At 48.7% G+C, this 26272-nt stretch overlaps 1 protein-coding gene across 1 annotated transcript in view; it reads right to left on the bottom strand.

Moving 5' to 3' along the window:
- The window catches only part of NME4 (NME/NM23 nucleoside diphosphate kinase 4), a 148497-nt gene that overhangs the window by 40246 nt on the left and 81979 nt on the right, over nucleotides 1-26272 (bottom strand). The window contains exon 2 of the mRNA XM_069646884.1: nucleotides 21685-21815. Within this exon, the coding sequence (XP_069502985.1) occupies nucleotides 21685-21815 (131 nt within the window). The remainder of the gene's footprint in view (nucleotides 1-21684; nucleotides 21816-26272) is intronic.

The following is a 26272-nucleotide window of genomic DNA, read 5'->3' as shown; positions in this document are numbered from 1 at the left end:
CAACGTGCACTAGGCCTGTGTACTACCCACCCCGCCACCCTGTCATTTAGTTGGGATACAACAGCCAGGAGTGCACCAGATCTCAAAAGGGGAAGGGCCAAACCTTCCCCCTGCCATGGCCAGCCTAATTTACTAACAAAGGCTCCATGGATCGGGCGTGTCTTTGTATAGCCCTGAAGCTGGTGGCAGCATTCACATACTAATCAGAGTTTAATTCAAACGGGCCCACACGGGACGTACCGTCCCTCTAGCCCACTAGAGGCCAGCAGCACCTACAAGCTGCTCTTTTTCCTGCCCAGATTCATCTGCTTTTGCACACCTTTGCACCGGAGGTGCACCATCGTGTCTCCATTTCCTGCCTGACCCCAAAATGGCGTTCGCAACGCGGCACAGAAACAAGGCTGCCATTAGTTGCTGAGCAACTAGCTTTAGCCTTATCCAATCCTCGACACTGGCAGGCGGAAGCCGGCTCCCGGAAGAATGCCTGTGGAAAAAGGCCCCGGTTCACCCCTGTTCGCCCTGGGACGCTACGGCTAGGCGACGCCACTATACCCCACACTCGTATCCACAAATAACGCTGATACAACTGGTTCTGTCCTGCTCCAGTCAGGTTTGTGCATTGCCTGTACTTTGTTCTACTCTCTGCCTGTAAGCCATTAGCCCAAAGTATTAGCTCTGCTCCACAGCACCTTCCGCTAAACCCATGTTGACTGACTAACGTTGATATGCCATCTTCTTATCGTTCATGCTTGCATTTTGCCCTGACTAGAAACGCACTGCCGCTGTCTGCATTTGCCCAGACTAGAAGCACCCTGCCACTGGTTTAAATATTGTTTGCATTTTTGCCCCGACTAGAAGTGCCCTGCCGCTAGTTTAAATATTGTTTGCATTTGCACTAATTGAAAGCGCACTGCCTCCCACATCTTGCAACATATTGAATTTGTTCCAAAGGATCAGCTTCATGCCTTCCACACACACACACCATGCAGCCCATTAGTGAGATCCTATACAAATTTCATAACCACCACCATACTGTGCCATTGCAATTAGCATACTAGATCTTACCCGAGCATGGATGAGCATGGCTGCCTGAGCCAGCGTCTCCTCATTCAGGCTGAATAATTCTTATACTAAAACAGTTTAAACTGCAATTCTAAAGTTTTCCTTTCTCCGTTCCTGTGACTTACCTTCTGGGGCCCCTCTGGCTGCATTTTTGGCAAGAATCGGATCCACCTTGTGCAACATAGACTCCAGCCTCGGAACGGCCTTCTGCAGCTCTTCCATCGGTCCGGTCCTTCGGAGGCCTTCCGGCCTTGCCAACATCCTGTGCGGCTGTCTTTTACCGCCTTGGACCCAGCACCAGCGGCAGCCTTCTGATCCCCCGCCCACCCTGTAAAGCCCCGGGCCCCCTCTCCTTGTTCGGGTCGGGGAGCAGCTGGAGCTGCCCACTTGGCCAGCGTCGGGCCGGTGCTTCTGCAGCTCTTCCATTGGTCCGGTCCTTCGGAGGCCTTCCCGCCTTGCTAACATCCTGGGCGGCTGTCGTCTCCTACCGCCTTGCACCCAGCACCAGCGGCGGCCCTCTGATCCTCCGCCCGCTCTGTACAGCCCCGGGCCTACTCTCCTGTTCGGGGTGTAGCTGGAGCTGCCCACAGGGCCTGCGTCGGGCCGGCGCTGGAGTCTTCTGTCTGCGGCCTAGACAGCCTCCTCCCGCTCTACCTTCGGGCCGGCTTTACAGGATCCTTCCACTCCTGCCACTACACACCCGGCCTCGGCGGCGGCCCCTGGATCCTCTGCCCACCCTACGCAGCCCCCTCTCCTGATTTGAGGACTGAGTGCGGCCGCCCACGGAGCCAGTATCTGAGCGTCGTTGGGGTCTCCCCAGGCTGCCAGTCCCCGTGCAGCCAGCCAACCTGCGCAGCCTCCGAGCCCCCCCTCCTGGATCAGGTCCTGGGAGCGGCTTCAGCCGTCCACAGAGCTGCCATCGGACAAGCGTAGGAGTCTCTCCCAGCTGCCAGACCCTGCGCTGCCCCTGGAGCCCACCTTCTTCCAGATCTGGCCCTCCTCTTTTGCACATGGGATCCTGGTGAGCATTGAGGATTGTACTCGAAACCTCCGTTCACCCGATTCTGCCCCCGGAGCCCCTCTCCTTGGATCAGTGTTTGGACGCCGCTGCAGCCATCCACGTGTCCAGCAACCATTGACGAGCTTTGTGATCCCCCTATGTACACTGTGCTCCACTAAGCCCTTGGAGCCCCTCTTCACCACACAGGATCTGGTCTCTCCTTTTTCTCACACGGGGTCCCGGAGGACCTGCATCGCTGCTGAGCCCCCCACTGCACTAAGCAGGGTCTGACCTGGTCAGCTCAGTGTGTCCACTCTGTGGCTTCGTAGCTCTCCGTTCCTCTACCAACCCCCTCTCCACTCTACGGGCCTTTTATCACTTACAGACCGACCCCGAGTCGGACCCTCCTGGAGCCCGTTTTATCCCCCACTCTCACACATCAGCCCATATCAGCTTCTCTTCTCTTGCCTCAGGCGCCTCTTCTCCTCCAGCCACGACCGGAGTGCCTACTGCCTTTGACCCTATTGTTTCCTGCCAATCTTCCCTCAGCTTTGAGCCCGTGACCTCCTTACTACAATTCAGATCTACCACCTCATTTTGCGGCCTAAAGCATCTGGACTCCTCGAACCACTGACTAGAGTACCTACACCCCCAGATTCTTGACTCCTTCCAGCTGTCTCTCACCACTGTTTCTAGTCCACCTTGGATGCCATCCCCAATTTGGACTCCCCAACTTGAATCCCCTACACCTGCTCCCGCTGACCTTATGTGATCCGCCATATCTCCCTTCGCCCTTGCCTTCTTCGCCCTCCCCTCTCCATTCCCCCTCCTCCTCTCCCTTCTACTCTCCTCTTTCCTCCTTATGCCTAGTCCACTTCACTATCCTCTCCCCCACTCCCCTTCCCCTCCCCCCCCGTCCTTACCTTCTCTACCCCCCCCCCCCACTGCCAACCACGCTACCCTCATGAACATTGCTCTCTGGAACGCCAGATCCATCTGTAACAAAAACGCGGCTACCCTTGATCTATTCTTCCGTCTCAACCTTCATTTCCTCTGCCTCACTGAAACCTGGATTCCTCCTCATAACATCTCTGTCCCCGCTTCCTTTACGACTTCCTCTTCCTCTTCCTCTTTCCTCCATACTCCTCGTCCCTCTGGTCGTGGTGGTGGCGTTGGTCTCCTGTACCACTCCAAATACATCTCCTCTTCTTCCCCTACTCTCCCCTCTTTCCCTTCCTTTGAATTCCTATGCAAGTCATTCTCCTCTCCCCACCCTATTTCCTTCCTGATTATCTATCGTCCCCCTGGTCCTCTCTCCTCCTTTGATGACCTAGATCACCTATCACTTATTTCTCCCTCCCCCTCTCCTCTAACTGTTCTTGGTGACTTTAATATTCATCTTCCCTCTTCCCCCCCCCAATCTTCTCCTCTCCATCCTTGATTCCTACCTCCTCTCCCCCCTTCCTTCATCCCCGACGCACTCCTCTGGTTCCACTCTTGACCTCATCTGTAACTCCTCTATCCCTCCTTCTCTCTTCCTGTTTATCCCTCTGACCATGCCTTACTTTCGTTCTCCCTTTCTCCTCTCTCCCCCCCACTAAGTCTAATCCCTCCCCTCCGATCTACTCACGTCGTGACCTGTGCGATTTTGACACTACTCTCTTCTCCGACACTTCCTCCTCTTCTCTTCCATCTCTCCAAAACTTTGCACTACTCTCTCCCGACGACGCTCTCTCTTCCCTCTCATCCTCTATCACCACTACCCTTGACCATCTCTACCCCCTTTCTCTCTTCCGCCCTACTCAGAAACCTTCTCAACCCTGGCTTACTTCCCATCTCCGCCTTATGCGGCGCCTTCTCAGGCGATTAGAGACACTCTGGCTCAAAACTCCCTCGCTTTCAAATCAATCCTCTTACTTCTCCTACCACGCACTTTACAATTCTTGTCTTGCAACGGCCAAATCCACCTACTTCTCCAACCTTCTTCAGTCTCAAGCTTCCCATCCTCGTCGGATTTTTCAAACTCTTTCCCGCCTTCTATCTCCTCCCACTCCTGATCCCTCATCCAATTCCACACTTTCTCCCTCTGACTTTGCCAACTACTTTTCCTCCAAAATCACACTCAGGCAAAAATGTAACCCCCTCTCCGACTCCCTCCCTCCTCCTCCCCCCTCTCCTCCCTCCATCATGTCTGTCTTCTCTGCTGTCTCCTCTCTTCTTTCCAAAGCCCACCCCACGTCCGCCCCCTCTGACCCTCTCCCCTCCGCTCATTCCTAAGATGTATCCTCTCATTATCCCTTACCCTACCACTTTCTTCAACTCCTGCCTCTCCTCATCTACCTTTCCCTCTGCCTTCAAACACGCAACGATTATTCCTATTCTTAAGAAACCCTCTGCTGATCCACTGATCACTGCTAACTACAGACCTATCTCTCTTCTGCCTTTCCTTTCTAAACTCCTTGAACGCCTTGCCTACTCTCAACTCTTCCTTTGTCTCTACTTCCTCTCTCCTTCCCCCTTTCCAATCTGGCTTCCGTCCCAAACATTCCACTGAAATTGCTCTCACCTCTATTCTCAACTCACTCCGCTCGTCACGCTAAACAATCCTCCATTCTTATTCTCCTTGATCTCTCTGCCGCTTTTGACACGGTCGATCACCCACTCCTGCTCCTCACTCTCTCCTCCTTTGGATTCAAAGGACCTGTTCTAAAATGGCTATCCTCTCATCTTTCTTCCCGTTCCTTTGCTGTTTCATGGGGAGGCCAGACCTCTCCTTCCTTCCCTCCAACTTGTGGTGTTCCTCAAAGCTCTGTACTTGGTCCTTTCCTCTTCTCCCTCTACACCTCCCTTATCGCCCCCGTTATCTCCTCCTTTGGCATCTCCCATCATTTCTATGCTGATGATACTCAGCTCTTTCTCTCTTTCTCCTCCTTCACACCTGACCTCCATGTTAAACTCTCCTCTTGTCTCACAGCCATCATGAACTGGATGTCCTCCCGCTTTCTTTCCCTCAACACCGATAAAACCGAAGCCCTTTTCTTCCCCTCCAATACTCTTCCCCCTCCTTTTCCTCCCCCTTTTATCCACTTTCCTCCCTCCGATCGTCCCATCTCCTCCCATGCTCGCAATCTAGGCATTCTATTTGACTCCCTCTCCTTCTCGCAACACATTTCATTCACTTCCCGCACCTGCCGATACCACCTCTACAATATTCGCAAAATTCGCCCCTCTCACAGTCCATGCTACCAAACTACTAATTTCCTCGCTCATTTTTTCCCGCCTCTTCTACTGCTCCACTCTATTCTTCGGACTTCCCTCTTCTCAGCTTGCCCCTCTTAAATCCATATACCACTCTGCCATTCGTACCCTTTGTCTCCTTACCACCCGCGACTCCATCTCCTCTTCGCTCTCTCACCTTGGCTGGCTACCCTTCCACCTACAACTAAAATTCCATTTTCTCTGCCTTGTTTTCAAATCCCTCCATGGTATTGCTCCTCCTGATCTCTCCTCCCTTCTCTCCTTCTACTCCCCCCTCTCGCTCCCTTCGTTCCGCTGACCGCTTCCTTCTCACTGTACCTCCTTCCCCCTGTGCTTCCTCCCGGTTCCGCTCCTTCCACCTTCTTGCTCCACTGCACTGGAACTCTCTCCCCCTCCCAATCCGCTCTTCCTCTACCTTCACCTCATTTCGCACTTCCCTTAAATCCCTCCTTCTCCATTCCCCACCTTGAAGCCCCCCCACTACCCTCTCCATTCCCCCCTGTTTCTCCCCTCTTAATTCCTCTCCCCTCTCCCATTACATTCTTTCTCCCCTTTCTTCTACACTTATTCTATCCTTCTCCTGCCCCCTCAACACTCCTATCCCCACTCAGTTAATTGCTCCTTGCACTGTTTTGTAGAATGATTCAAGTTGTATTCTTGCTCACAATGTTAATTGTTGTTATTTCTCTGTATTTGTTGTTCCATTGTACAGCGCCTTGGTGTAAGGCGCTCAATAAATCAAAACCTACCTCTCCAGCTTCTATGCACCTTACCACCCAGAATCCATCCAAACACCACCTCACCCTCTTACAACACTATGCTAGAACCCCAAGGTCCACACACAACAAGCTCACCCCACATACAGAACCTCTCTGCCCCGTCCAGCAGAAGCACCAGTCTCGGAGCACAAACTTGTACACTAGAACACACATGCCACGCTTCCTCCACCACTTCACACAATCTTCGTTTAGGCTCCCGATTTACCCACAAATACACTCTGCACATCAAACACCCTCTCACTCCTAATCACACATCACCCAGCCATACACTCCACCTCATCAACACATCCACCGCCGTCCATACACATAGCCTCCTCAATACCACCGCTAGACAGCCGCCTCATCTTAATTGTGCCCTCCTCAACGTTAGATCACTCACTGCTCATGCCCTAGAAATAAATGATCTCCTTACCAACAACAACATTGACCTACTAGCCACCACCAAAACCTGGCTACATGAGGCATCCGTCCCTGCCATCACCCTGGCACTCCCAGAAGCATACACCATCCTTGGAACACAGACCAGCACGCCTAGGAGGAGCAGCCCTCACATTGAGAAACTCTCTCCCTCAGATCCATCAGCCACCCATGGCAGAGCAACTCTAATATGCTCTCTGTCAAGCTCTCGCTGTCCCCCAATTGCACCATCTATATACACAGGCTATACTGCCCCCCGGGACTCCCATCAGACATTCAGGGACACCTCACTCACTTACTCAGCAATAACATCAAAGCATCCACCAGGACCACCCTCCTCAGAGAATTGAACCCAGGACTCGCGACCCCAAAGACAAGGCTGCTGCCACCCTTGCCAAAGAACTGAATGACCTAGGGTTCACACAAAATCTCCACCCCCCACACATAAAGGCCGCACCCTAGACTGGGTCGCTCACCATAACTGTCTCACCACCATCACCTTTAACACTGCCCTACCCTGGGCCGACCACAACCTAATTGAATTCTCTAAAACACTCTCAGACAATCTACGTCCGTATATAAGCATCCCAGCACTTGCCCACCCTTTCTCAGATGATCCCAACACCTTAGCTGACATCTACAAAGACACACTATCCAATGCCATCAACGCCATAGCACCGCTGGAAAACAAAAACTCCTGGTTCACGGAGGAACTACAATCCATGCGCTCTTGTAAAAGAGGCTTTAAAAAACTGGCAAATCAACCCTTGCGACAACACCAAGAACTCCTTCAACCTCATCTCCAAACAATACAAAGAGGTCATCACTGAAGCGAAAGCCAACGCCTTCAACACCCGTATCACTAATGCAAACTCGCAATCCAAAGAAATCTTCGTGATATTTAAGGAACTCGCCTCCCCCCCCATCACACCAGATGAGATCATCAAAGATTAAGCATGGTGTGCTAGTATCCAGGCTCCCATGCTGAATAAGATAAATCTTCTGCAAAAAAAAATTAAGGACCACCACAATGCTCTACCCACTCTCACAGCCCCAATCCACTCCTCCCAACAAATCGCTCTTCTCCTTTATGGACATCTCCGAGCCTGAAGTCAAAAAAATCCTCAAAAACCGAAAACCTTCTGTGCAAAGGAGATATATGCCCCCCGAAGCTCATCAAGGACTGCACCAACAGCCTTGCCCCTCTACTAACAGCCTTCATCAATCCCTCTTTCAGAACCGGCATCATCCCTGCGAGCCTCAAAGAGGCTTGGGTTCGCCCACTCCTCAAAAAACCCACACTTTACCACACTTTACCCCCACCCAACTGAATAACTACCGACCAATAACCACTGTACCCTTCCTCCTCAAGATTCTAGACAAAGCTGCCCATTGCCAAATCCAACAATTCCTTCAAGATAACTCAAGAGGACACAGTACTGAAACTACCTTAGTAGATCTAAAAAAATCAGATCACACAAATCATGGACACAGGACACAGGAAAACCAGCCCTCCTACTACTCATAGATCTCTCGGCTGCGTTCGATCTCGTGGACCACAAGACTCCCCTCACACCTCACCCAATCAGCCAACTTCACTAAAGAAGCAGCGCTCTGGGTCACATCCTTCTTGGAGGGTACAGCCATGAAAGTCTTTTCCAACATTGCCAACGCAGCCCCCACCACCATCCACTGTGGAGTCCCACAGGGCTCATGCACTGCACAGACGCTTTACAATCTGTTTACGAAGCCCCTCTTCAATAAGCTTGACGCCTTGGGTATCGCGTACACCAACTACGCGGACGATACCCAGATAACTCCTACCACTCTCTGGAGTATACCACAAAGATGCTGAAGCACTCCACAAAATCTACTCCACCATCCAGGCATGGATGGCGGCCAACGGTCTCTGCCTCAACGGAGAGAAGACCGACATTATCATACTAGGTCTAAAAGCCACCCTAGCTAAATTAGACAAACCATACTCTAATTTCATCATTGATAATACCATCATCCCTGTGTCTACCTCTGTTAAGACCCTAGGAGTACACAGACTCTACACTATCCATGACAAAGCAGGTCAGGGCCATCTCTTCCGCCTCAGCACACACCACTAAACGTATAAATGCAATTAAGCCATACCTTTCCAAACCCAACTGCCTAACTATAGCAAGAGCAACCATTGGTGCCAAACTAACTATTGTAACGCCCTCCTAGCTGATACATCTGCAAAACAAACTGACTCCAAATCACAGGGCAGCACTTAGCATCCCTAAAAGACCACATTACCCACGCCAGACAAGAAGCACATTGGCTCCCAGTAAAAGAATGCATCACTTTCAAAATCCTCACTCTCACCCACAAATGCCTCACCCGCACTGCACCCTCATATCTATCGGATACCATTACCAAATCCACGCGACCAGTCAGGACTCGCTACACCAACCAAATCGACATCCCCAACATACACAAAGCGAGAGTTAAGTTTCCCTTACATTGCCGCCATGTCCTGGAACTCTCTACCAGCTGACAATAGAGCTGAAAACGTACCTCCTCGCCTTCTCTCATTCCAGCACATGCAAAAGTTCAATCTAACTGTAACTAAGAAGTATTATAGGTTACTTTATAAATTGTCTAACCAGTGAAAAGAACTAATTGAACTGTTAACCATGAACAATCTCTGTAACTAAGAAATAAAATGTCTAACTAGCGCCAAAATGCCCCTGGGCTGCTGCACACCCAATAAATGTGAATAAATAAATATACAAACTACCCTCCTGTCAGCATCCAGAGTGCATCCCTTTTCCTTCTTTGAAACTTTACATCCTCTGCATTCCTTTTCAGGGTGGGTTGTATTTTGTAGTGTGCTAGAATTGTCTATTGTGATGAAGCATATCTTTTTTATACAACCTTGTCTGGCCAGTCCCTTTCATCATTGTGTAATAACTGCAGTTCCGCTATACTGAAACTAACCAACGATCCACGAACTAGGGCATAAGCCTGCCTTTCCGTCCAAGTTAACAAAATTTGACATGGAGGTTTATAATTTGCTTGTGTTTCCAATCTGTTTGGGATCCCTTCTGGTGTACCAGAGGTGTGGAGCTGAATGATGGTTTAGAAACAGTTATTCATCCGTGGACCACGTGTGCCCTGGAAGTTGATTTGGCACAGGCGGCATGTATACCCTTAATTGCCAGGGAAAGGATATAATGAATATCTTGTTTACCAAAGCGATGCACCTAAAAGAAAATGAGAAATTGATGAGATCGAAAAAAAAGGTTACTTTATTCCAATAGTGTGATTGAGGGACAAATGTGCAAAGTGATTAACATCCTGGTAGAAATAAGTTGGATTTCGAATCTGCACAATTCGTAAATGTTAATGCATGATCCAATAAATTGAGTCTACACACTCAGTACATAATGTATGGCCAGTAACCCCTTTTTTAAACATCCGTTTACTAATTTTCTTTTTGTACAAGCAAATTGAGAAATAAGATATTCATTACGTTTTTCAGAAGAATATACATTACAGAAAAATGGTCTAATCTGTGGCGTCATTCAGTCCTAGTTGGTCTTCAGAATGTTGGTGTTCCAAGAAATTAGCCACTAGGGATGTTTTACAGCAGATTCTCAAGCGATGTACCAGGATTAATGGGACTATATCCTCTGCCAGCTGTCATGCCAATGTAAAATGGCATGTGTGGGATATATATACCCACTCAGCAGTACTTCCCCACATCACTAAACTGCACTTCAGCAGAACCAGCAAAATCGCTGCGTTGGCTCCTTTGAGCACCATTGCACCCAAACTGCGTTTTGCAGCGACAAAAGGATGGCTACACTGTTTTGCCAAGCGCCATTGGGCAAGATGGAACAGGGAGCACCCCGAGAAAGGCTATTAGGGTGCGCTTGTTTGTCTTAAAGAAATGGAGTGAAAAAGCAGCGCTGTTTTGCTGCAAGCCTAAAATTCCCATTGGAAAAGGGAATATTTCACCTTTAAAATGATGCCGCTCTGATGCTATTTTCCCCTGTTCTTCAGCACACTACCTTTATCAAAAAGACCCTGTCATGCCCAGCCATATTCACATTGTGCTCCATCAGAAACGAGCCTCATTCCTGAATGGCAGGCTGTGCCAGCCAAATCTGAGGAAAACAAAAGCTTTACTTCAGCTGCACGGAAAAACGCTTACTTTTGCTACTACAAAATGTATAAAATCACAGCTTGAAAAGTAAGCGGGCTACAGCTACAGAATATTGGGAATCTGATGGAAGAGAAATCCCAGCAACATTTAGCATGTGTCAAAATAAATGGGCTTGTGCAAACCAGAAAAAAAAATGCCTGTTTTAAAAAGTACCATGTTGAACAAAAAAAAGTGTCTGTGCCTAGCAATGTAAAGGGGTTTGTTGCTCTGGAAACACATAGGGGATGTTTTATCCAACAGGTTTGTTTTGATCCAGGACAAAAGAAAATAAAACAAAAAGGAATTAAACTGCATTGGCTGAATTTTGCAAGCTCCAGAACAGGTTTTTCCCTGCAGGCTAAGCTAAGACTCCCCCCCTAATGGAACCAACATAAACTTCCAGGACACGAAAGTGATAATTGCTAGGTTGGAAAACTTTGATAGACCAGGACAAAAACTTCACATACTAATCAGACTTGGGTCTGGGCTGAGCCATCTTACAATGGAACTTCTAGGACACGGATGTGCAAAAAAGTAAAAAAAGAAAAAGAAAAAGAAAAAGAAAAAAAAAAAACACCTCCCTGTGACTTCTACAAGAAGCTTCAAAGAAAAACTCGTTGGCAAACCCCGGACTTCAGGGATGGGGCGGTGCAGCTTGGAAGCTATGCCCGTGTATGGGGAACAATACTGAACATTTGTTTCCCAAGACTATTTTATAAATAAAACTTGGAAGACTTATCTTTGCCACAGGACCTTGCAAAAATGTAGTTTAAATGATTTTATGGGCTTACATTTAAGACGTCGGACTTCACAGACACATAGGGAATAAAAATGGCAGAGAATTGGGTATTATAAGGAAAGCATCCATGATGCCATTGCAAATTTTAATACTTACCTAATAAGCCACACCCATGTATTAAGTTATAGAATTTTAAGTAATATAATGCTCACCGAAAAGCGCAGAAAAATTGGTAGAAGGGCGAAACAAGGTCCAAACAACCGTGAGGATTGGACTATGCTCTACCTACAATATGTAATCTGTCCATATGATTTGTTAAAGTGGCACATGTATAAATGTGTACATTAGGTTATGACTGATTTTTGGCAAAAAGGACTGTGGGTTGGCTTTTTACCTCATAAAATGCAACCTCATAAACTAGGACTCCTCGAGGAGGCAACCAACATTGATTGTCCTACCTGCTTCTTGGAGGTAGGCCTAGCTCAGTTCTGCCCACCAATACTTCTATGATGTCACTATGGATTATAAATAAGAGTCCCTGACAGGACTCGACACTCCTGAATTTCCTGCGGCTGCGCCCCTGATCTGCTCCATTCATCTTGCCGACTCCAGATCTCACAAGGCCAAAGCATTGCTTGCCCTACTCCAGCAAGGCCAAAGCATTGATGATCTTGTCCCAGTAAGGCCATTGATCCAGAAAAATCCCACTAAGGGATCCATTAAGAAAGGGAAAAGCTGTGGTACCTTTTGCATCCTGAAATCAGACCAGCTTGCTGCCCACTACCTGCATGCCCGCGTCAACCCTGCCATCCAGCTGTCCTTGCCATCCAGTGACCAGAATTGCCCAGCTTTTTGCTGTAAGGTGCGCCCGCCGTTTTGTGACCAGACCCAGTTGGCTGTTCCATAATTCCAAACCTAAGTGTGGAATGGGAGTATCTCCCCATCACAGAGAAACATAGTATCCCCATCTTGACCCTTTTGTCTGTATTACACTCTCTTAAGCATGCCTATTTATACCCTGATAGCTTGTTAAAAACTGTTAGAATTCTCTGTGCACCCTGTCCTCGATTTCTAAGTGCTAGCACCATCTCTCTTTTCATTCTTTTCATTTCTGTCTGGTGTAAATCATAAGCCCTTAGTTATATTTTCAGTAATCAAACTAATTTCCAGTTAAAGTTGCAAACTGGGGTGATAAGGTTGACCTCGCGAATCAACCTTGGAGCTTACTGTGTTCCTCTTCAATATAGTCTGGATAATTTGTTTTAAGTAACATTTGCCTTTCTTTCAAAACCTAAGTTTTCATTTTAAGTGCTCCATTTTTCCTAAAACTGAACCCCATTCCACCCTGGAAATCTCATCCAAATCTTCAGCTACCACCATTCATTCACTTTGATATTGTCCCTGGAATATACATCTGTCCCCCAGACCAAAAACCGCATTGCAATTTTCAGTGTTTCACCCGTTTATATAAAAAAAGTTTGGGTCATTTTAAACGGGAATTGAGAAAATTGCAACTTTCCAACGTGTCATTTGGCTGCAGCATGTTCTAACTTTCCACTAATTTTCGAATTGTATTCTTGTTGATCCATTGCATTGTGATTGCTAGTGGTTTGGCATTCCTGTTGGGAGAAATCATTTGCCTCAAACATTTAACCACACATTATTTGTCCATTTCCGAGTGTCATTTCATGCCTCTCATTCTGTGAGGGAAGGTCAGATGGTCTGCCCCCATTTCCCCGACTACCTGCTGCTTCTTTCAATCCACTCAATCTAATTGGGGGTTGAGGGAACATTGCAGGGGAAAACCTTACCTTGGGTGCCATCTATCCCGATTCAAAAAGTGCTCCTATTCACTTGTGCTCTGTATATGTTCTAGGAAAAGGTTAACCAAGTGCATCGCTTCCATTTTCATTGTAATTATCACCCCATTGGTTATTGCTGCCCCATATTAAAATTGTAAGATCTCCTTTGAATCTTAAAGTAAATAAAATATTGCATTGTCACCAACCATCCTGGTTCATGTTCCATTGTGACCATCGGGTATTTTAAAAGGGGGTGCGAGTGGAGTTGTGTACCATCTCAAATTGAATCTGCATACAATAAAGAGAAAGGCATCTCAGTTGTGTGCTACATACTAGGCTGAGACCAAGGTGTGTGTCGCCTGATTGAAATCCTTAACACAAGCAACATTCCAAGTCTGGCTCTTAGTAAAGTTATTCATTTAAATTCAAAAGTAGTCTTTGCTTGCTGCAGTGGTGCCGTACTCTAGGGTTTTCAAGTGCTGGGTTTTGGGATGATCATTCATGACTATGGAATATCCAGAATGGACTCGTGAATCAAGACCATGTTTCCGAGACCTTTAGGGGACTATGTACTGACTATGGATCTTGCCGATAAGTCCCGACTATCTGCTCCATTATGTCCAAGCCGAGTTCCTCCCAGTTTTCATGACATACACCACCCACCCATATTTCCCTGCAAGCACGTTTTATGCTCAAAACTTCCATCTGTGCATGTGGGGTCACTGAGGAGCCCATGAATGCAGGTTCACAATCTTGGTGCTAATCAATTCAAAAGGAATCAATGACTACACTCCAAGGAAAAAAAAATAAATATATATGGGATACATTACTCACCGTAATCGTATTTCTGATGCTTGTATCTGCTTAGATTCACATGCTGTGCATAGGCCGACATCTAGTGGAAGCTGCGGAGTATTAGTTTGTTTTTCGAAACTCGAAAATGGGCGTCGACACCGGCGTGCCAGTAATACTATCCCTAGTGTGACGTCCACTGTACCCAAGATCCCTCACGCGTCTAGGATCCTCAGATTGTATTTTTTCTGACATGAGGAAGCATGAGGAGTAGCGTGAGTACAGATAATCCAAGCAGATAGACAGAAAGGTAAGACTACAAGCAATCATGCGCCTTCTCTCGGAGGGGAGGAAGGGTGGGTCGCATGTGAATCTAAGCAGATACAAGCATCAGAAATACGATTACGGTGAGTAATGTATCCCTTCTGAGGCTTGTGGAATCTGCTTAGATCACATGCTGTGCATAGATTAGCGAGCAGTACCAGCAGAAGGAGGTGGGATGTGAGAAGGGTCATGAGCAAACAGGTGTCTTAGAACCGCTTTTCCCACTTGTGTATCTGTCTTGGAATGAGTGTCAATGCAGTAATGCTGAGTAAAAGTGTGAATAGAGCTCCAAGTAGCTGCTTTGCAAATGGTGTCGAGGGGAACATTTGCAATGAAAGCCAGAGTGGCCACAATGCCTCTAGTAGAATGGGCCCTTGGCGTAAAAGGCAGAGTTTTTTCAGAAAGAGAGTAACAGCTGTATACAGTTGATAATCCACTTCGAGATCGCGCCTTTAGAGACGTGATCCCGCTCTCTGCCTTGTAGCTACGGAGACAAACAGTTGATCTGTTTTCCTTAGCGGTCTGGTTTTATTTACATAGTAGAGGACCGCCCTACGCACATCAAGGGTGTGTAGTTTCACCTCAGCTGAGCTTTGCGGGTTCTGGAAGAAAGCCGGAAGTTCGATGGACTGGTTTACATGGAACTTAGATATAAATTTAGGTGAGAACCTAGGGTGTGTGCGTAAAACCAGTTTGTCTTTGTGGATAGTAAAGAAAGGATCCTGCACTGACAGAGCCTGAATTTCACTGACCCTTCTTATAGAGGTAATGGCTACTAAGAAGGCCGTTTTATAAGTCAGGTGTTTGAGACTACTTTTATGCATGGGTTCGAAAGGGGGGCCCATGAGCTTAGCTAGCACCACATTGAGGTCCCATCCTGGCGGTGGGTTCGAAATAGGAGGGTGAAGTCTCTTTACTCCTTCCATGAAGGCTTTAACTACTGGTACTTTCCACCACGATACTTTGTTATGGGATGTGGTGTAAGCCGAGAGGGCTGCCAGGTGTACCTTCAGAGAGTTAAAAACCAAACCTGCGTCCAGCAGGTGGAGCATGTATGTTACAACGTTGGAAGGAGTGCAATCAACTGGGTTGATTTGTTTATTCTGGCACCAAATAACAAATCTCTTCCACTTGTCAAAGTAACAGTGCCTTGTGTTTGGTTTCCTGGATTCTTTTAGGATGTCCATACACCTCTGTGGTAATTTGAGATGCCCAAACTCTATGACCTCAGGAGCCATGCTGCCAGGTTCATTGAGTTGGGTTCCTGGTGCACTGTTTGACCTTGCTGCTGGGACAGTAGGTTATACCAGGCTGGGAGTTTGATGGGTTCGCACACCGCCATCCTGCGTAGGTGTGGAAACCATGGTTGTCTCGCCCACATGGGAGCAACTAGAATGAGCGTCATCGATTCCTTGTTCATCTTGTACACCACCTTCCTGATGAGAGGAGTTGGTGGAAAAGCGTACGCAAACATCCCTGACCAGTTCATCCACAGGGCGTTCCCTTGGGAGTCTGGCTGGGGGAACCTGGATGCAAATCTTGGGCATTGTTTGTTTTCGCTTGTGGCGAATAGGTCTATAGTGGGGAAACCCCACTGAGAGAAGAGATCTTCTACGATATCTCTGTGAAGGACCCATTCGTGTTCTTCTGGGAGGGAGTCTCTGCTTGGGGCATCCGCTAGGGAATTAAGCTCCCCTGGAATATGTTGTGATGACAGGAAGATGTTCCGTCTGAGTGCCCATATCCAGATTTTCTGGGCAAGCTTGGACAGATTTGGCGAACGAGTCCCTCCTTGTTTGTTCAGATAGAACATGGCTGTCGTGCTGTCCGTCTGGATCTGCACCGACAAGTTTAGCAGATGGGGCTCGAACGCCCGAAGCGCTCGGAATACTGCCAGAAGCTCTAGCAGGTTGATGTGGTTCTTGGCTACTGAGTGAGACCAGAGACCCTGAGCTGTGCGGTGGAGAAGGTGAGCTCCCCACCCAGTCAGGCATGCATCTGTAGTTACCACTGCCTGTACTTCGGGATCGTAAAAGGGTTTTCCCCTTGCGAGATTCTCTCTTGTCCACCAGTGTAAGCTCTGTACGAGTGTTGGCGAAACGACCACTAGATCGTCCCACTGACCACTTGCCTGAGACCACTGTTTCGCCAACCATTCCTGCATGGGACGCATGCGCAGACGCGCGTGGGGGACCAGGTAAATGCATGACGCCATCATGCCCAGTAACCGCATTGCTTTGCATATCGTTATTTGTTGACCTGACTGATGTGGAATTTGCAGTAGTATATTCCGAATTCTCTCTTCCGAAGGGAAGGTCAACCCTTTCTGAGTATCTAGGATTGCTCCTAGGAACTGTTTTGAGGTGCTTGGCACCAGACTTGACTTCTTCTCGTTGATAGAGAAGCCTAATTCGTGGAGGAGGTCGATAGTCCTCTGAATGTTTGACCTGCAAATTCCTGGGGTTTCCCCCATTATGAGCCAGTCGTCCAGATAAGGGTACACTGGGATTGCCTCCCTGCGTAGGTGTGCAGCTGCCACCGCCAGTACCTTGGTGAATATCCTTGGGTGCTGAAGCTATCCCGAAGGGCAGTACCTTGAATTGGTAGTGGCGACTGTCCACCTTGAAGCGCAAGTATTTTCTGTGCGCTGGGAGCATGGAAATATGAAAATAAGCATCTTTCATATCCAAGGTTGCCATGTAATCCCCCTTTTTTAGGAGGGGGATTACCTCTTGTAGCGTGGTCATACGGAATTTTTGGGGCTTGACATACTTGTTGGCAGGCCGTAAGTCCAATACTGGGCGCATTGTCAAATCTTTCTTTGGCACAAGGAAGTAAGTTGAATAGATACCCTTGTTTACCTGGTGTCCTGGGACGAGTTCTATCGCGTCCTTTTCTAGCAGAATGGCGATCTCCTCGAGAAGGATCTTCTGATGTTCTAAGGAGTGTATTCTTTATCGTGGAGGGTGGTTCCGGGGACGCTGCAGTAATTCTATACAATATCCTGTGGACACTGTTGACAGCACCCATCTGTCTGAGGTGATCCCTTCCCAAGCCTGGGTGAAGTTGGAAATGCGTCCCCCTACTGGGGTTGCGTGAGAAGGGACCCTGAACTGAGCGTCACTGCTTTGGTGGAGGCGTGCCACCTCCCTTGTTGGGGCTGCCTCTGCCTCTTCCACGACCTCTCTTGTTACCCCTGCCGTAACTCTGGGTAGACTGCTGGTTGTTGTTCCATTGTGTACCCTGTCCTTTGTGAATTTTGGCCGCGTGGGCGACGAAAATTACTGTTCCCCCTCTGGTTAGGGGGTTTGTTGGTAAGCTGGCCAAGGGATTTGAGAGTCTCGTATTCGTCCTTGGCATTTTTAAGTGCGTCTTCGACCGCTTTCCCAAACAATAGATCGGGTTCCACCGGCTTGTCTATTAATGAAGCCTGGGTTTCTGTTTTGAACCCCGACTGCCGTAACCACGCATGTCTCTTGATAACAGTACCTTCTGCTATCAATCTTCCTGCGTTGTCCGCGGCGTCGAAAGTTGCTTTTAATATGCAACCAGACACGGCTCTCCCTTCTGCCGAGATCCGAGCCAAGTGGCCCTTTAACGGTTCAGGAGCAGAGGCTATGAGCGCCGCGACCTCTTCCCATTGATGGCAGTTGTAACTTGCCAACAGGGTGGTGGAGTTTGCAATCCTTGCTTGGTAGGCGGACGTTGAGGCTACCTTCCTGCCAAACCCGTACAGTTTTTTGCTCTCCTTGTCGGGAGGAGTTTCTGACGACGATAAGGGTGTCCCAGCCCTCTTCCGAGTGTTGGTAACCACTAGGGAGTCTGGTTTAAGATGTCCTCTTATATAAAGAGGGTCAGACTGGGCTGCCCAAAAAAGTTTTTCAACTCTGGGGTTGACGGCTCTGGTGAGGTTAGGATTCACCAGGGATGGATCTATTCTACGTTGGATGGATTTAAGGATAGGGATGGTCTGAGCGACCGGCCTCCTCTCTCCCACCAACTCTTCTGCGAAGTCCCTTTCCTCCTGTACACCGTGGGTGTCGATGTGAAAGTGTTCTGCTGCGCGAGCGAGAACTTCATTAAGGAGGGGCTGGTTATCAACTGGCGAGTCGGTAACTGGGGCTTCGCTCTCTACCGGGGAATCTACTCTGTAAATTTCCTGCTCATCTTCTACCTCCTCCAGGTCCTCATCCTCTGCATAGTATTCAGTCCCGGTTTGTTCCTCCATAATTTCAATCTCCTGGTCCCTTTCAGGGAAAGGCTGTCCTTGGTATCTGGGGTGTGGAGTAGAGTATGGAGTAGAATAATGCTGCACCTCTAAGCGTTCAGGTCTTTCGAACCGGGCCTTTTTACTTAGGGGGATAGGATCAGAGGAGCCTGAGGGTGTGGCCCCTTGAGGGTCATACGAAAGGAAATGTTCTGGGTTTTTGTCATAAAAATCAGCTAAGGAAGACATCCTTGACATGACCCTGTCTATGTCTTCACTGGACCATTCTTTGGAACAGGGTATGACTTTAGTAGGCAACTTAGAGGACTTAACAAGGGTACCCCTTGCTGGATGTTGATGTCCCAGTAGATTTGTGTTTGTCTGTCTGCTTAGGAGTGGAAGGCTGTGCTTTCCGCTGTTTCCCCCCCCTCCCCGTGCGTGGAAAAATGTTTTCCCTGCCCCTTGGAGGCCCCAGAGACTTTCGACGCCTGGCGTCGAGGGTCGGGAGAGGTATCTGTGTGTTTCGAGCGTGGGGCCTCGCTGGTGTTAACTGCGGCCTCGGTCTCCTGGAGCGCGGCCTGGGGGTGGAAGTCGTCTTCGTCTTCCAATGATCGAACTTCCGTTAATCTAGGGAGCGAGGCACTCTTGGCAAGAGTGGATGATTGCCTTGCGTCATGAGGCGATCTCGATCGAGAGCGCCCAGAGGACACCGAGTCGGACCGTTCTATCTGTGCCTCTTTCCGAGAAGTCGACGTCGTCGAGGTTCGGTTGGACTTAGTGTGCTTTGTGTGTGTAGGGTGTGTAGCGCTTGCGTCGCCGGGGGTCTTCCCCATAGCCGCCCTGCCGGACAACCTTCCGAGGTCGGGGACCTGCGCTCGGCAGTCTTTCGACGCCGTAATGCCCTCGCCGTCCGAAAGTACGGCGTCGCTGCCATCGCTGAAGGTGCCCTCCGCTGCCATGGCCGCCTGCCTGGCGTGGTGGGCCCAACGCTTTGTCGAACGGTCCTTAAGTGTCTTAGGCTTAAACCTACTACACGCTCTGCAGTACGCTTCGGGGTGGTCCCTCGGCAAGCAGAGATTGCACGTGGCGTGCCTGTCGACCCAAGGGTATTTGCGGTTGCACTTGGGGCAGAATTGGAAAGGGGTACCCTCCATACGCACCTTGAGGCAGCGGGCTGGTAAGTGTAGGAAATATATAAGGTGTACCTATATACCCAGAGTGAAGAGTATGTACCACCCCCCCACTCTCCCTACTTAAGGGCCGAGGCCAGCGGCCTACTAGGCCCGGGCCGAGGCCAGCGGCCTTCCGAGGCCCAGATCCGTCGTGCAGCAGCCGACGGTCAATGTCTTCTCCAGCGTCGTCGAATGTCGACGTTGGGGTGGGGAAGGATGTCAATAAATAATTTTTAACTTCAATAATTAGCAAAAGTATGGCTAAGGCCAGGGGACTCCGCAAGATGCTTCCGACCAGTATGGCGGAAAAAAACAATCTGAGGATCCTAGACGCGTGAGGGATCTTGGGTACAGTGGACGTCACACTAGGGATAGTATTACTGGCACGCCTGTGTCGACGCCCATTTTCGAGTTTCGAAAAACAAACTGTAATACTCCGCAGCTTCCACTAGATGTCGGCCTATGCACAGCATGTGATCTAAGCAGATTCCACAAGCCTCAGAAATATATATATAAATATAAAAAGAATCTTCTAGTCCAGGCAGAGAACCAAGAAATTCACACAAAATAACATGTCCATATTCTAATTAGACCAGCCGGCTCTTTTGGAGATGGAGTAGGTAACAGTCACCCTGTCCTCCCTCACCAGTGTTCCTCGTGCACATCTTTTGTGCAAGTGCCAAATTGCCAAATCTATTCCGTAGCTAGGTAATACAAAACATGGCCAATCTTCTCTGCTGTTATGGATCCACAACCAATGTTATTGTCCGTTCTCTGGGATCAAAGCCTGGTATAAAAAATAAAAATGTTTTTTTTAAAAAAAAAAAAGAACTGATTGTACAAAGGGTTACTTTGGAAGGCGGCTTGACATCCTATAGTGGTCTTACTAGAGAGACCCAAGCAGATTCCTATTTTGAAAAAGGACATCTGACCATGCAGTCGTGAAAAACACACAGCTTGTGAAGAGACAGATTTGAGCTGAAAAGTCAACATTACAGATTAAGGACATAAGGGGTTCCATTCAAATGGAAGTTGCCATTTTTTCCAGTACGCTGCAACAGGGAATGAATATGCTCGCCCAATAATTAAAGAGTGTCCAGGCTGGAGCGTCATTATTGCTGGAGAGACACCAGTCAAGGTACGCCCCACTCCGCAGCTCCATTGCACATGTGTACACCCGAACACAACGCATGTGCTCCATGTGTTAGAATCGTGGCAAAAATGGCCATTTACACAAAAAACTTGCGGCAAAAAGGCTGTGGTTTTGCCACCGCAATCCATGTAACGGATGCGGGGGGGACACCCCCGCAACTCCCAGACCCATTATACCATTTAAGTGGAGGGGGGACCCACACAATCCCCACTCCTCTTAAATGGTATAAAGGGGTACACCTTTACCGGGTCAAACCACTGCATTTTTGCCACGATTTTATTACTGCCTACCAACGCATGACCATTCAAGGTTGAGCTTTGAAAGCACCGCTGAGGGACACATTGCTTTCATCGGTTGTGGAACATCTCACACATTCAGGGTTAGAAACACTGGAGATGCTTAGGTCTCCTTACCTCTAATCAAACCATATTCGTAAACGTAGGTTTCCATTGTTGTATTTTCTAGGCACAATTATATTACTAACACTTCGTGTTATTGGCATGCGCTGTATTGGGAGCCTTCCAAAAAAACGTTGCAAATCCTGAGCGTGCTCCCTAATCATTGTACCCGTTTCCTACCATTCTCAGTGGCTGTGGGTACGGCACACCAAAAAACATGTTCATCCTGTCTGTACAATCCACACAACGCAAGCCCCCTGCCACGGTACGTGGTTTCCAGTCCAAACTTCTCCATGTAATGGACTGGTACCCTTTCTAGGGTGCCTTCGGTGGCAGCTCTGAAATTATGGAAATCCTGGCACATGGGAAATTGGGCCAATTACTTGGCCAGTACGTACCTGCAGAAGCTTCAGGCCCACCAGCTTGAAGCCACGCTTTTCAAAGCGAGAGATGATGTCACCGACCAGCCGCCTTTGCACCCCGTCCGGCTTCACTGCAATCAGCGTCCTCTCCTGGATTCCAGGAAGAACTGAAATATGAGAGAAATGTGTGAGCAGGAATGTTGGCTTAAGAGGACTGCAGAGCATCTCTATCAGGAAGACAAGGTTAGTAACGGGGCTCGAACCCTACAAAACAAGTATTGGCAATGCCAACAGTGTGGGCTTTTGTGTAGGCATGGGACAAGCACTTGCATAATGCTTATACACAAACCTAAACTGTTGGCGTTGCCAAATCTTTTTTTTAACAGGACTCGAGTAAAGGACACGGGTGGTGCTTAGAGTGGATGAAGGCAGACTAGGTCAAGACGACAATGCATTACTTACCGTAAAAGCATTTCTGATGGTTGTATCTGCTTAGATTCACATGCTGTGCATAGGTCCGACATCCAGTGGTCACTGCCGAGTATTGCATTTTGTTTTTCGTAGTCGAAAAGGGACCTCGACAAGGCGTGTCTGAAATATTATCCCTATAGTGACGTGCGTTGTACCCACAATCCCTCACGCGTCGAGGTCCCTCTGTTTGTATTTTTCTGCCCTGAGGGAGCCTTCTAGACGTGAGTGAGTACAGAAAAGCGAGAGATATAAAAGGAAGTTTATGTTCCTTCCATCCGAACGGGGAGGAAGGGTGGGCGCATGTGAATCTAAGCAGATACAACCATCAGAAATGCTTTTACGGTAAGTAATGCATTGTCTTTGACGTTTGTTAATCTGCTTAGATTCACATGCTGTGCATAGACTAGCGAGCAGTACCCGGAGTTGGCGGTGGGTTATGAGAAGGAACAGTAGAGAAAAGATGTCTTAATACTGCTTGTCCCACCTGGGAGTCAGATCTCGAGTGTGCATCTAGACCGTAGTGTTTTGTAAAGGTGTGCACAGAACTCCAGGTAGCCGCTTTGCAGATCGACTCAAGGGGAACATTTGCAATGAATGCTATGGACGCCCCTGTGCCTCGAGTAGAGTGTGCTCTTGGCTTAAAGGGCAGTTCTCTCTTAGCAAGAGTATAGCAGAGAGTGATGCATTGAACAATCCATCTAGAAATAGTGGACTTTGAAACTGCATCCCCTTCTCTTCCTGCTGCCACCGAGACAAAGAACTGATTAGTCTTCCTCAGTGGTCTGGTTCTTTCCATGTAGAACATGACCGCTCTGCGCACATCTAGTGTGTGCAGAGTTTTTTCTCCCAAGTTGGAAGGATTTTGAAAGAACGTTGGCAGTTCTATAGACTGGTTTACGTGGAATTTCGAGATGAATTTCGGAGCAAACCTTGGGTGTGTGCGTAGAACCACCTTATCTCTGTGAACTGTAACAAAGGGGTCTAGAACAGAAAGAGCCTGTAGTTCACACTCTCCTGATGGAAGTGATCGCTATTAAAAAAGCAGTCTTAAGAGTGAGGTGTTTAAGAGCTGCTTTGTGCATGGGTTCGAATGGTGAGCCCATGAGTCTGGTAAGTACCACGTTAAGGTCCCATCCGGGAGCTCGGTCAGCTATCGGGGGGTGTATTCCCTTTACTCCCTCCATGAAGGCCTTTATAACAGGGATCTTCCACCACGACACCTTGAGTTGGGAAGTGGTGTATGCAGAAAGTGCCACTAGGTGGACTTTAATGGAATTGAACACTAGATCTGAATCCAATAAGTGGGTCAGGTATAGAATAATATGTGTGGGAGAGCAGTCAATCGGGTTGATGCTTTTCCCTCTGCACCAGATCACAAATCTCTTCCACTTGCTAGAATAGTAGTGGCGAGTGTTAGGTTTTCTGGCTTCCCTGAGGATGTCCATGCATCTCTGCGGGAGCTGTAGATGTCCGAATTCTATGATCTCAGGAGCCAAGCTGCTAAGTTCATGTTCTGGGGGCATGGATGCAGAGTCCTGCCCTTGTCTTGTGACAGCATGTTGTACGGGCAGGGGAGTTTCACTGGGGGAGATAGAGACATCTCCATCAAGTGAGCGAACCATGGCTGTCGGGCCCACATTGGGGCCACCAGTATCATGGTCACCTGTTCCTGGTGCATCTTGTGCACCACCTTGTTGAGAAGGGGAGTCGGGGGGGGGGGGAAGCGTAAACAGATTTCCCCGACCATTGCATCGACAGACCTTTCCCCTTGGATTGGTTCTGGGGGTACCTGGAGGCGTAACTTAGGCATTGTGAGTTCTCCAGGGTTGCGAACAGGTCTATTTCTGGGAATCCCCATTGTGTGAAGACATCGAAGACGAAGTCTTCGTGCAGTCGCCATTCGTACTCTTCGGGCAGGGGGAAATCTCTGCTGAGTTTGTCTGCCAGCAGATTGAGTTCCCCTGGTACATGTTGTGACAGTAGGAACATGTTTTGTTTGAGAGCCCACTTCCATATATTTTGGGCCAGTTTGGACAGTCCTGGAGTGGGTGCCCCCCTACTTGTTGATGTAGTACATGGCTGTGGTGCTGTCTGTAAGGACCAACACAGTCTTGCCTTGTAGGTGTTCCTGGAAGGCCTTTAGCGCCTTGAACACAGCTAGTAGCTCGAGTAGATTTATGTGTTTGGATGCTACGTTCGGAGTCCACACTCTGTGAGCAGTCTGATGGGATAGGTGAGCCCCCCATCCTGTGAGGGATGCGTCTGTGGTTAGAGTGGCTTCCGCCGCGGGTGTGGCAAAAGGTTTCCCTCTTTTCAGGTTTTCCTTTGTCCACCACCGTAGCGAGAGAACCAAGGCCTGCGAGACCACCACTAGATCGTCCCATAGTCCGCTGGCCTGACACCACTGGCTGTTGAGCCACTCTTGCATAGGGCGCATGCGCAGGCGCGCGTGAGGTACCAAATAAATACACGACGCCATGCCTAGCAAGCGCATTGCTTTGCGTACCGTCACCTCTCGACCGGTCACATATTGAGGAATCTGAAACCGCATGTTTTGGACCCTCTCATTGGAGGGGAAAAAGGCCGTCCTTTGTTTGAATTAGAGCCCCTAGGAATTGTTTGATTTGGCTGGGGTCTAGGCTGGACTTCTTTTCGTTGATGGAGAAGCCCAACTGGAACAAAAGGTCTACCGTCTTTTGGGTATTGGAGAAGCATGTTTCGTAAGAATCCCCTGTTATGAGCCAGTCGTCGAGGTAAGGGTAAACTGGGATGGACAACCTGCGCAGGTGGGCCGCTGCCACTGCCAGTACTTTCGTGAATACCCTTGGTGCTGATGCTATGCCGAAGGGTAGCACTCTGAACTGGTAGTGTTTGCCCTCTATCATGAACCTGAGGTATCTTCTGTGCGCTGGCAACATTAAAATATGAAAGTATGCATCTTTCATGTCCAATGTTGTCATGTAATCTCCCTGTGATAGCAGTGGGATCACTTTCTGTAAGGTCACCATACGAAACTTCTGGGGTTTGATAAACTTGTTCGCTGGGCGCAGATCTAATACAGGGCGCATGGTTAGATCCTTTTTGGGTGCAAGGAAGTACACTGAATAAATACCTTCCGTTACCTGAGATAGAGGCACGACCTCTATGGCTCCTTTTTCCAGCAGTTGTTGTACTTCTTGGAGAAGGATGGCAAGGTGTTCCGGTGTCATGCGTCGTCCCCTCGGGGGTCTGTATGTTGGGGAACTGTTGAATTCGATGCAGTATCCGTGGGCTACGGTGGAAAGTACCCAGCGGTCTGACGTTATTCCCTCCCATGCTGGAAGAAAGGATGTTATCCGGCCCCCGACCGGTGTTGCATGGGAGGGGACGCGAATCTTCGCGTCACTTGGTGTTGTTGGGGGCTTGGGAGCCTCTGGGGGTGGACCCCCAACCTCTCCCTTTGCCCCGGCGCTGGCCTCTTTGGCTGTACTGCCCACTATTGGTCTGGTAATTGGTGGCAGGGTACTGTTGCTGCTGATTCTGCTGTTGGCGTTGGCCACGAAAAAAGCGTTTGTTGCCATAGCCGCATCTGGTAGTGGGCTTAGAGATCTGGTCAAGAGTTTTGATAGTATCGAACTCTTTTTTAGCCATCTCCAGAGCCTCATCCACCGCTTTCCCGAAGAGGTTTGAGTCTTCAGCAGGTTTATTTATTAAAGACGCCTGTGTCTCCGATTTGAAGCCTGAGTTGTGCAGCCATACATGGCGTTTTAGGAGTATTCCCTGAACCAGGGAACGTCCCGCTGTCTCTGCAGCATCCAGAGAGTTCTTTACAATACTCTGGTTGACCTGGGTTCCTTCGCCAATAGTTGATAGCAGGCGTGTACGTAGTGGTTCCGGCGCTTCTTCGGCGTCTTTGCGCAGTTTGGCCCACTGCGCAGCTAGCTAGCAAAGAATTGTTGTTCGCAATTCTTGCCGAAAAGGCAGCCGAAGATCTGACTCTCTTCGCAAGAGCATATAACCTCTTGCCCTCCTTGTCAGGTGGTGCCTCGCTGGTGGACAGCGGCACCCCTGCCCTTTTCCTTGTATTAGTTACTACAAGGGAATCCAGAATGAAATGTCCCCTGATGTACAGCGGGTCTGAGAGTGAAGGAGTGAAGTTTTTCAATTCTTGGAT

The sequence above is a fragment of the Ambystoma mexicanum genome, chromosome 2q (genome assembly GCF_040938575.1).
Source record: "Ambystoma mexicanum isolate Mex_15411 chromosome 2q, UKY_AmexF1_1, whole genome shotgun sequence".
NCBI lineage: Eukaryota > Metazoa > Chordata > Amphibia > Caudata > Ambystomatidae > Ambystoma > Ambystoma mexicanum.
Note: the sequence above shows the minus strand (reverse complement) of the source record. Positions and strands in the feature narration are given on the sequence as shown.